Source organism: Leuresthes tenuis, unplaced genomic scaffold (assembly GCF_036924035.1).
Source record: "Leuresthes tenuis unplaced genomic scaffold, fLeuTen1.0.hap1 SCAF_4, whole genome shotgun sequence".
In the NCBI taxonomy this organism is placed as follows: Eukaryota; Metazoa; Chordata; class Actinopteri; order Atheriniformes; family Atherinopsidae; genus Leuresthes; species Leuresthes tenuis.
The window spans coordinates 3,513,833-3,526,164 of record NW_027325358.1 but is presented as its reverse complement, the minus strand read 5'-3'; the positions used below and the strand labels follow the sequence as shown (position 1 = coordinate 3,526,164).

The 12,332-nt window shown below is 45.2% G+C and overlaps 1 protein-coding gene across 2 annotated transcripts; it reads right to left on the bottom strand.

Moving 5' to 3' along the window:
- Positions 1 to 445: 445 nt before the first annotated feature.
- Positions 446 to 12,332, bottom strand: scrn2 (secernin 2). 2 transcript variants are annotated; one of them, XM_072384115.1, is made up of 9 exons: positions 11,948 to 12,332; positions 11,553 to 11,715; positions 8,019 to 8,200; positions 7,435 to 7,634; positions 7,141 to 7,356; positions 6,872 to 7,037; positions 5,337 to 5,517; positions 2,262 to 2,418; positions 446 to 824 (listed from the first exon to the last, which is right to left on the bottom strand). In XM_072384115.1, exons 1-8 carry the CDS (start codon positions 11,989 to 11,991, stop codon positions 2,266 to 2,268), a joined length of 1,305 nt encoding a protein of 434 aa, XP_072240216.1. In that variant the 5' UTR covers positions 11,992 to 12,332; the 3' UTR covers positions 446 to 824; positions 2,262 to 2,265. The 2 variants fall into 2 exon arrangements, with proteins under 2 accessions (XP_072240216.1, XP_072240217.1); XM_072384116.1 differs by lacking the exon at positions 11,948 to 12,332 and adding an exon at positions 11,814 to 11,881.

Here is a 12,332-nt window from a genome sequence, read left to right as displayed (position 1 = left end):
CATTCACACGCAGCCAGTGGAAGTTGCTCAAAGATGCCTCAACATATGGATGTGGACAGAGTCTGAAAACCTTGCAATTATAGGGCAGCCTATTCTTCCCACAGATGCGTGCATCAAACAATAACTCAGAGCTCAAGGTCTCAAAAATCAAGATGGTAATCAAGATAGTTTTTCCCTCAAAAGGGAAAATAAACCAAGAGGTGAAATCATAGTGGCAACATCTATTTTTTCATGTATAATCTGTGTGAAAAGCCCTTCTTCCTACTCTTTATGGTCTTTTCACGCATCTGCTTATTAAAATCTTAAAAACATGTACAACACTTTTCAAAACTGTCAGAAACGCTGAGGGAAGGTCATCATGTGAAGTCTCTGCTGACATTTATTTGCATTTCTGACCTGCAGCCACAGCAGTTACTGCGATACAAAAAGCTTGCGACACACTCAGGACCGGCTATGCACAATCTTTATTACATCTTTCCCTACTGGAAGCCATCACACAAATGACCACCCTTTCCTCAGCAACAAATAGTTAAAAACTCACATTTTTTGAGCAACATCACACAGCTCTACATGGGCGCCTGTGTGGTCTACATCAGTATGCTCACTAATGAGGTGCAGTCATCGCTCCCTGGGTGATACGGATGATAAATATGCTCCAATCACAAGTGCAATCGAGACGCTGTGTTAATGATGGAATGGGGTCAGAGATGTGTGTTGCCAAAGTGAGGCAGAGGCAGATCAGATGAGAAACACAGGAGTTTTTAAACAGTCCCAGGGTCTTCTCCTGCCACTCCGTGAAGGTTAGTGGTGTCCACCTGAGGGCGCTGTAACACAGGACAGATAAAAGCTCCTCTGTTACTACGTCCAGTTCAGCTTTGATGAGAGCAGAGCTTTAAAGTTTCACACAAAGAATCACTTTCAGGTATTAAAATGAGATAAATCCAGCCTCAGATGAACAACAACACATGACATATTATACAGTGTCATTATTTATGGGACAAAAACTGAGACAAAACACAGAAGCTGTGTGTAAAAACTAAGTGAACCCTCACTGATTCCACAGGAATTAAGAGGGTAAGTAGCAGCCAGCTGCTGCTGATCAATGATCTGATTAACTGATCATCAGTCAGTGTGAGCAGCTCTATAAAAGCAGAAGTTCTGTCAGTTTAACACGATGCCAAGGAGGAAAGACATCAGCAATGATCTTAGAGAAGCAGCTGCTGCTGCCCATCAGTCTGGGAAGGGTTATAAGGCCATTTCCAAACTATCTGGAGTCCATCATTCTACAGAGAGAAAGATTATTCACAAGTGGAAAACATTCAGGACAGCTGTCAATCTTCCCAGGAGTGGACGTCCCAGCAAGTTCCCCCCAAGGTGAAAAAGCCCAGAGCTACATCTCAGACTCTGCAGGCCTCAGTTAGCATGTTAAAGGTTAAAGGTCATGACAGCACAGTTAGAAAAAGACTGAACAAGGATGGCTTGTTTGGAAGGGCTGCAGGAGAAAGCCTCTTCTCTCTAAAAAGAACATGGCAGCACAGCTTAGGTTTGCAAAGCTGCATCTGAACAAAGCTCAAGACTTCTGGAACAATGTCCTTTGGACAGACCAGAGCAAAGTGGAGATGTTTGGTCATAATGCACAGCAGCACGTTTGGAGGAAACCAAACACAGCATATCAGCACAAACACCTCATACCAGCTGTCAAGCACGGTGGTGGAGGGCTGATGATCTGGGCTGGTTCTGCAGCCACAGGACCTGGGCACCTTGCAGTCATTGAGTCCACCATGAACTCCTCTGGATACCAAAGTATTCTAGAGTCAAATGTGAGGCCATCTGTCCCACAGCTAAAGCTGGGCTGAAACTGGCTCTGATAGCATCACACAAACACTTGCTGCTAAAGGCAACAAAATGTTGGATCATGGGGTTCACTTAGTTTTCCACACACTGCTTCTGTGTTTTGTCTCAGTTTTTGTTCATTATGTAACGACACAGTGTGATATGTTGTGTGTTGTTGTTCACCTGAGGTTGGATTTACCTCATCCAAACCAGATGTTTTTTTAAATGATCATTATGATTAAATACATAAATCCTACTAATCAAAGTAACTCAAACTTAATATTTCAAAGCTATAAATCTGTTAACCAGCAGAACTATTAGGTGTGTTATCAAAGCAGTGCGTCTCCATTACTGCACAGCTTAAAAAATCTCTTTAGTGTTTGACTTTAACCTTCAACCAAAGGACTTTTCGGCTCATTCATGCCCACCTTCTCACTGGTAGAACTTAATCTCTGTGTCCACACAATCAAAGAACAAGTCCCCCAGCTCGTCTCCAGGTATCTCTCCACTGAGCATGGCTGAAATCTCGCTCAGACACTGCGACTCCAGGTCTCTCAGGATGTCATAAACGGCTAAACCTTCATCCTGAGACAGACACACAACACAAAGAAGTCAGAGTAGGGGCGGGTAGCAACCTTTTCAGTTCTATTCAAGCACTGAAGATATTCTAAAGCACCTGCATTTGGACATAAATTAGGACCTCAGAGGGAGGGTGGAGAAGAGAGGTGTCAGTCTGATACATTATTAGACACAACTCATGGACTGCATGCCTTTAGCCTGTCAGTAGACATTCAAATCTGTGATAGAGGCATTCAAGAGGCTTCCAATCATTTTGGATGCCTGTATTTTATTTCTCTAAGCCCTACTACTGGCCTTCAGAGTAAAGTCCTGAGTCTCATTCAGCCAGACATCCAAGGTGGGGGACGCAGTCTTAATCCCAGCAATTACACACCTGCTCTAACAAACACGTCTGTTTCCTCTAAAGCCAAATCTACAAACTCTTTGTGCCAAATTCAGCTGCTCTCCAAACCCCCGTTCAATGGCACAAAGTCACATTAATGCAGTTTACCGTAGTTTTAATGGAAACTGATGAGATACGTGCAACAGACTGATCAAATAGTCCCCCTGAAATCAAAATCAAATAGTCTGCCTGCATCGTCCCTGAAAGTGACAAAAAGTTTGTTCTGTTGGTGTTTTCTTTTGAATTTTAGAGTAAGTGGAAAACATCAAATCTGATCAATATACTGAAGATTTGATCAAAAATACGTCAATCTCAAACTGCAGTCGGAGAGAGGAGGGTGTCTGGTTTGGGAACCTCAGGGCTGCGTCTCTCTCTGCGGTTCTGTTGGCTTCTTCAAGCCATGACCTCCAGGGGTGGAGGCCAAGTGAGGTGTTCACAGCGAGTTGGAGCAAGAGATGGAGACGGATTGGGGCTCCTTCGACTGAAATGAGGGCGCTGTGGTGTTGAGGGAGCTGAGCTGGAAGGACAAGCTTTCACCTTACTGCTCCAGCTTCGTTTCAACCCTCACCTGTGGTCACAGATCTGGGGTGGCTGGGCTCAGCCTTAGAGACAGGTGGAGGCGCTGCTCCTCTGCATCCTCAGCTCAGGTGGTTCATCTGGTTGGGATGCCTCTTGGTTGGTTCCCAGTAGCAGAGGTTAGGCCACAGCCAGACCTCACTGGAGGATTTCTATATCCCTTTTGGTCCAGGAATGCCTTGGCATCCTCCAATTAGGGAGAGGGATGCCTGGACCTGTTACCCTGCGACCTGAACTCTGATAAGTGGAAGATAATGGATGAATGGATGGAGGATATAATGAAAACAGAAGCACGTTTAATCATTTTCTCAGCGTTGCATTCGTCATTTCTCATTTGCAACTTAAAACTCGCCCTTTATTTCAGCAAAGTGCACTCTGGGTGGAAGTAGATTAAACCTGGAAAAATTAACACAATAAAAAGATCAACAATGGTGCAGACAGTTTGTTTCTGTGTAACTATTAACTCCAACAATCCGTACACAGTGGGACGGAGCCTGTTAAACGGGGTTAAACAGGGTCGCCTGACAGTGGCGATGAGCCGGTGCCACTCGCTGCTCTGCGGACAGTAACAGGTGAGAGTTTAAATCCTTTTTTGAGTCACCGTTCTACACAAGAAATGCTAGTTGGCTGCAGTAAATGATACATTTACAGCCCAGTTTATAATCAAATAAGATGTCAAAGAAGTTCATCAGATGAGGTCTTATCAGGAGGCGGCCGTCCGACAATCAGAAGGTTTCAATTCCCAACACTCCCAGTTGGGTGACATACTGGACCCCAAAGCATCCCCTCCACTGCTTCTAAATGTATGGAATGAGATTTGTTGATCATTTATCGCTGCTTTTCAATTCCTAAAGATTGAATCACTTTTTTTTAATAAAAAGCATCAGTTTTATCTGATTTATTTGTTACGTACAGCGTTGAGGCGGCTGTCCTGACATGATACACATCAGGTTTCATGCTGCAAATGATAAATGATGAATGCAACTCTGGCTTTGACTGAATCGAACTTATCTCTGAGTTTTTTTTAAAATGAATCCATTTTCCCTGCTCAGTATTTCAGGTGAAACGCATTTCCATCGTCCATGTCCCAGCGGTGCTGTGGTTAGCGCTGTTCCCGGTTCGAATCCAGGCTTCGGTCTTTGAGTGGAGTTTGCATTTCTCCCTGAGTCTCTGTGGGTTTTCCACAGATTCCTCCAACAGTCCAATTAATCATTAATTGTTTTCAATTAATCAAGGTGAGCGAGCATCATTTCTCGTGTCATTTTCCTCCGTGTCGGCCCAACCCTGAACACGAGGAAGCAGATAAACGATGGACGGTTGGATATTCCTTACTTCCACTAATGCCAACCAAAGCTCTCTGCCAGCTGTTTAACTTCCCCCCCGATGAACTGTGATATGACTGGAAGCTCTGGGAGATCCGTCTCCTGGTGTCTCACCATTAGAAAATAAATGAGAAAACTAAAGTTTAACCTGCAGTCTTTAGATGTAATTCATAAGTGTGATTTCATCAGGGTTGAATCACACAGACGGATGATGTTATAACCAATGATCCTGCAGGTTTTTGCAGCTGGAGCCTTGTTATGGTGGCTAATCTCTGGCCCGTCTGTGACCTGTGGGTCATCTTGTAATTACAGGAACACTGTAATCTCAGACAGGACATCAGTTAAAGGGCCTAAATAGAACATCTCAGCTTGTTTTTGCAGAACCTCGGTTGCACGGTTTGTAACCCTACTCTTTGGCTCTCAATGTGCACTTGTAGTGTTTATGTTTAGTCTACATTAATGACACGTGTCACGTCTGCACCGGCAGTGATCTGCTCTGGACTGCAGGTCTTTGTGCAGGCAACTCGCCTGTAATTTATCAGCAACAACCCAACCGGGTCAACACTAGGAACGAATGTGTAATTCCAGCACAGCCAGGATCTGTGCAGGACTATCATTGACCTAGGTCATCCATCAGTGCCCACCGGCTTGGTCTCCATGGTGATGAGGGCCACCTGGTGGGCCTTGTACAGGTCGTGTCTGCGGTCCACCCGGCTCTGGAAGCGCGGCTGCTTCCTGACAGGGTCGTCTGGGCCGAATTGTGGGGAAACCACCCTCAGCACCGGGGTGGGACAGTCCGAGAAGATAAAAGGCTTGAATATAGACCTACCAGGGTGTGGGAGGGGTGGGTTGAGAGGGAGAGAAACAGGAAAGAGAGAAATGTAGACTCAGAAAGCAGAATATAGGAGCAGCAAAGATAGGAAGTTGTTTGGAAGTCGTTTTCACACATGCGCTCCAGAAACTTCTCAACATGTTCAAGAGTGGCTGCATGTGAGAAGGCAAATGTCCACAGTGTTTGTCCTGGACTTATTGCAGTTTACCAAGTTAGTTTCCAAGTAATAACCTCAGAAACTGGCTGAGTGAGACTATGTGAGAACGCAGCAGGTAATCCAGCTGCTGCTTCATACTCATTTCTGCCGGCCTTGTGACAGTTCTGTGGATATACAGACATGTGACATCGGAAGGGATAGCGGACCATTCTCATGGTGCTGTAGCCAAACTCTACAGCATATATTTTGCATCACATGCCGCCTCCTCTGGGCTCCACCCAGCTGTCATTCCAAAGTATTTCAGCACCTTAAAGGGGAACTCCGGTATCTTTAAACCTAGACCTTATTTCTGGTAAGAACAGTTTGACAAAAGTCGGCGTCCTTTGATGAAGTGGTCCCAGTAGAGTGCCTGTGTAGAAATCCCTCCATTAGCTCTCCTATAGCTGCAAGTAGCCACATAACAGCAGCTATGAGCTAACAGAGCTATAGCACACGTTCATTCATTCATTCTTCTTAAAGTATTGGTGAAATAAAGACAGATAATGCCTTATTTAGAGGCTGCATCCTCTAAGCCCCGTTCACTCCGTTATATGGATCTCCAGTTATCTAAATATCTTCCGAAGGACACCGACTTTCACCAAACTGTTCTCGGTGAGCAGATGAACGTATTTCATGCCAGAAATAAGGTTTAAAAATACCGGAGTTCCCCTTTAAGAGCAGCAACTGTAAAGAAAGTCTGGAATTTTTCTCTAAACATTCTCAAGGAATTCCCTGGAGTTCAGGTGTGAAAACAGCTGAGAAAATGCATCACTTCCAGCAGGTTATAGCACAGCAAAGGGAACATTTCTGCACCAATATCCAGAGTTCCTCTGCTTCAGGAATGTCTTTCATTCCAGTTGTTGTTTTATTTTACAGGTAAAGAGATGTGTAATTACTTTGTAAATAAAGTGTTTTTACACAGATCCTGTCGATACAAGAAGAGTTCTTCATCTGATCAGTTACAGCTTTTTAGGGCAACTTCCTGAGCAGAGCAATATTAAACTCCATTAGAATCAGAAACTTTTCGTTCCAAGACCTAATTATCTTAAATATATTTGAATCAATAGAAACTACCATTCCGTACATGAACATATCCTGGTATAAACAGTTCAGCGTTTACTGTATAATTCTTATTTTTGTAATCGACAGACCTGGAGGGGTCTGGGGTGGCAGTGAAGAAGTGGATGCAGGGCAGGCTGGCGTCTCTGGGCAGGACGGACACCATGCTGCCTGTGGTGCAGAAGCCTCCAGAGTCCATGCAGATGCCACTGGGCTTATCCCTCAGGATGGACATCATCACCTCCGCCGTCACTGAGCCTGAGAGCAGAAACAAACATTTACATTGCATTAAAAACACTGAAAACTGACAGGATAATGAATAGAAAGTCCCAGCAGGTCCGAAGGCGCTTTAGAGACCTACCGTCGTGCTGTTGGAGCAGCTCTGTGCCTCCCTTGTAGCGCTGCTTGGCCAGCTCCATCCTGGCGGGAGGGTTTTCGGGGCTGAACGCCTGAGAGAAGTTGAACTCCCCCTGGCCGTCCCACCAGCCCTGAGCTTGGGCCACGCTCCGCAGCTCCGGGTGCTCTGCTGAGATCTCAGTGCTGATGGTCAGCTGGTTGGAGATGTTCTTAACGCCCTCTGAAAGGAGCAGGTGCACATTTGCTTTTCAACACAAGGCCAGTTCAACAGTTAGAAATGCTACGCCTCCATCCATACCCGAGACTTTCTGCGCCACCCACAGCCTCCCAGCAGTCTCCAGCACCCAGGCCTCATTGCGGTCCACCAGGAGGAAGGTGTTGTGGTAGCTGAACGGCTCGGGCTCCTCCCTGCACTGCCCCCCTTGGCCATGCTGCTCCAGCAGACCGGTGATCACTGTCAGCGCTGCCCAGGCGCTGTCACCACGCTCCAGCCCCAGCCTGAGGATGAAAACTCCTGCTGTTTATCTGATGTTTGATCAGTTCGTCTTCTCAAACCATGAAGACGCTGTGATCTCACACTGTGCTGCCATGTGTTTGGGAGGAAGTGCCGCTTGGTTTGAGAAAGACTTGGCAGCTCTTCACACTGGCTGAGTTTTTCCCTACACAATGATGAACTGATATAAGCTACGCTTCAACAGTACTGACAACACCTGTCACAACATGTATGTGACAATCCTGAGAGGATTAAGGTGATATTTCTACTGGATACACAATATACAAACTGCATTTAATGAGGACACAGTCAGCAGTCAGATTAAACCCCCTTCACTGGATAAGCTGGTTTGTATTCACACAGGTTTTGAGGATTATCAGAAGGCTCACCGAACAAGGTCCATGCCCAACAGGGCCTCTCCCGGGGCCACAGGTTCACGGGTCCAAACCGCCTCATTCCCTATACACACTCCTTGGTTATTGGCTCCCATTTCAGCTCCCCACATCCAGGCAGGTTTACTGAGGACGACAGCATAGGTCTGCTCCACCTGAGGGATCTGGATGTACGTGCACTGCAGATAAAAATGAACAGTCGGGGGGGGGGGGAACAAAGCTGTTTACACTGAACTCAAACCACATTGCAGAGATGAAAGTACATGCTCTGCATGAAGTATGCAGCATGGCAGAACCGGTGTTTTATGCTGACTTAAGAGGAACTGTCACAACTTCAGTTAATCAGTGAGATTATCTTGGTCGTAACTTTCCGCACTTATCTTTTTTTATTTGGCACCACAAACCCAAAACATCTGTGCTGTAAGCAGAAAGATGCATTTATTCAAAAGATGTGGGAAGCCGACCAATCAGCGTCAGACAGAAAGGTTCCTGTTTAGAGAAAGTTTAACATTCCCAAAGATAGAAGTTATCAGATTCAGACCTAAACACTGACAGAAAGAAATAATTTGGTGCTTAACCTGTAAAGCTTCAGAAAACACGAACATAAACAGCTAATCTGTAAATTGGTAGCCATTTCCTCTCAAAGCTTAGCCACTTCTGCTGTCTGCTGACTGCTTCTACATTTAAAACACAAATATACAAGTGAAAGATCTTCTCTTATTCAACTATCTGCAATTACTGATTTGCCCTTTGGCTCCTCTTACACTGTCACTGTGGTGCAGGAGTGAAAACTGAATTATCCGAATCGATATTGAGTCAAATTGGTAATCGGGCTGAACTGCAGCCTTCTGAATTGGAATTGCATTAATTCAGGGAATCAGTAACAATAACCCGGCCTGTTGGAAACCAAAGCCGCTAACTGCGGGTACTCCTGGGAAGTTTAAGGTTCAGGACAGTGCAGAACAAAGGTCAGTGTGCTTCAAAATGAGTCAAAATCACACATTTTGAAGGTTCACAAACTTCAGTCTCTGTCAAAAAGCCCCCCTGGAACTAAATTACCTGCTATAAATCCTTAGCTGCCTTTTGGCCACAGAACTATCCCCAAAGATAAAAGAAGCAGGGGTGGTTGGACCAGGGAGCTTTTGATTAAATTTACATGTACTTTCTGATTGTTTCACCCGATTTACACTTTAAAGTCGAAGGAAAAACTGCCACAACTCAGCATAACCCTGCGGGACGGTGCTGCATTGCTTATTTGTGTCTGAAAACATACCTCCACTGCTCAGACAAACCTGTAGCACCTTATTATTCCCCTTGTTTATTAATGATCTTCTATCTATGTGTTCTAATTGCTCTGTGGAGCATGCTACAGCACGGTTAATGTAGTGCCGTTTACCGCTAAATGTGTCTAAAACAGTGTTTTTTGCACATTTAGTCCCAGCTTGAATTCAGTTCCAGCAACTATAAGAGAAATGGATACTTACAATTAATTTAAAGCTGAGATATTTAAATCGTGCTTGGTTCTGTAAATACTGAAATTGAAGGGTTTTGTTACCTGCAGCCACCTGTCGCTGTCTTCTTCTTTTCACACTTTTTCTGTTTTTATTCTGCATTTTGTGTGTTTATAATGTATATTTATATGTTTTATTCTCTTATATTCTGTTTTCAGGGTGACATTGGAAGTAAACAACCATGATCTGAAGCTGGGTTTTTTCCACAGAAAAGGCTCAAAAGACCAAAGGTTAACAAGACACTTGGTTGGGTTAATACACTGTAAATAGAAAAGAAAATCTGGCTTTTTTAAGCTTTTAGTTTGGGCCTTTTTCAAGCCAGAGTGGAGCTGGTTGGACAAAAATACGTGTGTTTGTGGCCTAATACCTTTTTAATTATTGGATTAGTTCCAATAAAACCTCCAGCACTCCGATCTGAGCGACTGAGTCTCACTAATGACTCCATAGTGACTCTTGGGAAAAAGCATTAATAAAATAGAAATGGGTGCATTTTAAGCAACAGATATTTCAGAGCCAGCACCAGGCGCCCATCTGTTGTGTTGCACTTCCACATTGGCTTAATATCTAACAAAGTGTGATTACATCAGTCTTTTCCATACAACATATGTTGCTATGCTCTCTTCTGGAGGCAACATACAGTTTATAATAAATTTTGGATGATCAAAAACTTCTGTATCAGAACTGAAACTAAAAACTCAACAGTGTGAAGCTCAGTTGCTCTGATCTGACTGAGATAAAACACTGCTTTTACACAAATGAAGGCATCATCTGGGACTTTTCTTTAACCGTTAACAGGAGAGGATATTTCAACATACAGTCTCTGTGTAAATGTTTAACCGGTCTGACTACAGTCTCAGACGGTTAGTCTGAAAGCCAAGTTGCTACTTGGATGATTTCTTTGCAAAGAACCAGAACCTATGAGCTTACACCGTGTTAGTCTACTTGTATGTTTAAAAGTTACAATAAGATGTGTTTGTCAGGTCTTTTTACACAGGAGATCTGCCATAATACCACCACAGAAGAGTGTGACTCTAAGTGGCTGTGGATGCTGTTTTAGGAGAGGTTTGAGGGTATTTTTGTAAATGGAGGATCATACTTGTAAAGCAAGAACAGGCTACAGCAAGTGAATCAATCTCCACAATTAAGTGAAACTATAAAGGTCCAATCCCTACCCCCCCTTGGTCCCACTCTTCTGTTTTACAGCTGCAAAGTGCCCCTTGTCTTTAGGGAATAAGGAATAAAAGCCATCAAAATGGCCTCCAAAGTGCCAGCTGAACGGCTACATGACCCCAATTACTAAAAGCAGCACTTGAGTAGTTTGTAAACCTTAAAACTATCTCTTGAAGTACACCGATTTTTGCTATGCACATTCCCAGGCATGAAACTGCCCGAGTGCACCCCCCACCTGAAACACAGCAGAGTTTGTGGCCGCTTCAACAGGGCAACAGATGAATGTGTATGGCTGCACATGTGCAGGGCTCGCACAGACATTCGTCTTTATGATAGTGGTGTCGCAACGGTAAGGGGAGCCAAAGTGGGCCCCTGACCTTTGCAAAGCAGCAGGGGTAGAGCCAAGGGAAGGAATCTGGATTAGACCTAAGATAGGCTAAGGGAATTTGGTATTTTTGAAAGCAGAAGACAAGAATAAATAATGGATTTGTATGTCCTAGTTGGAATCTGTGAAAGAAGAACAAAATGTTTAATTGGTGCCATTTAAAGCTCCCTGAAAGGTAATTTAGCCAACTGGTACGGAGGCAATATGTTGCAATATCTCCAACTTGACCAGGAGACATCTGTAATTATTACACTGTTACTTTAAAATCAAGCGTGATGTCAGGAATAACAGATATGTGCTCTAAGGGTGTAGCAGCGGCAGCGGCAGCGCGGCAGCGGCAGCGCGGCAGCGGGGCAGCGGCAGCGCGGCAGCGGGGCAGCGGCAGCGCGGCAGCGGCAGCGCGGCAGCGGCAGCGCGGCAGCGGCAGCGGCGTTGTGGGTCTGTGAGAGTCCTGGCTGGCTTTACCTCCAGCATGGAGCCCGGAGGATGACACTCTGCGGGGTAGTAGGCCACCTCCTGCACCTCATCTCGTGGACGGTCTGAGTTCTTCCCAAATATCACATGGTCATCGAGGGAGCCGGGGGGCAAGGAAACAAAACAATCACATGACATGGGAGCCTGAGCCATCCTGCAACAAACAAGAGAGCAAAGCGTCAACAGAAGAATAGAAAACAGCAGTTCATGCGTCTGACTTCTCTGAGGATGCAAAATAAGCACTAACTCAACTGCTTCGTGTAAACAAGCTGGTTTGAAAGCAATCATAAGAGTGTTTGACATCCAACACAAATGTGTGAGCCTCCTCCCTTTAACCATAATGTGCATGTGTGGAGTGAGCAGGAAGAGATCCCTCCGTTCCCCACCCAGCTTCTTCCAGAAAGTCAGATCCAGCCGGTGCACTGCCCATCCCTTTCACACAGGGATTAAGGCGGCAGCCTTGTGCAGAGCACTTTATTCACAGTAATCTCCACAAATCCCCCCGCCACGTTGCTCTATTATCGCTCCCTTCACGCATTTCCCACCACGAATCGCTTTAGGTCCGGAAATAATGTCGTCAAAAGTGCGCAGCCCCGCAGAGGCAGCAGCCGGTGGCGGAACTGGGTTTCGGATCTGGGTTTATTACAGAGCCGAGGCCCACTGTCACTCCCCGCCGGGTCTTTCCGGAGCAGCGACACGCTGTCGCTTCGTGTCGCTTCGCCGTTATTTTCGGGGTCTGACTGAGAAGTTGAATTTGAGTGATAATAACAT

Excerpts from the sequence above, each read along its gene's own strand:
- scrn2 (XM_072384115.1), bottom strand. The coding sequence starts at position 11,991 with ATGGGCAGTGCACCGGCTGGATCTGACTTTCTGGAAGAAGCTGG. Across the intron at positions 7,635-8,018 it reads TTGGGCATGGACCTTGTTCG|GCTGGGGCTGGAGCGTGGTG; the intron begins GTGAGCCTTCTG and ends TTTCATCCTCAG. Across the intron at positions 5,518-6,871 it reads GCCACCCCAGACCCCTCCAG|GTCTATATTCAAGCCTTTTA; the intron begins GTCTGTCGATTA and ends ACACCCTGGTAG.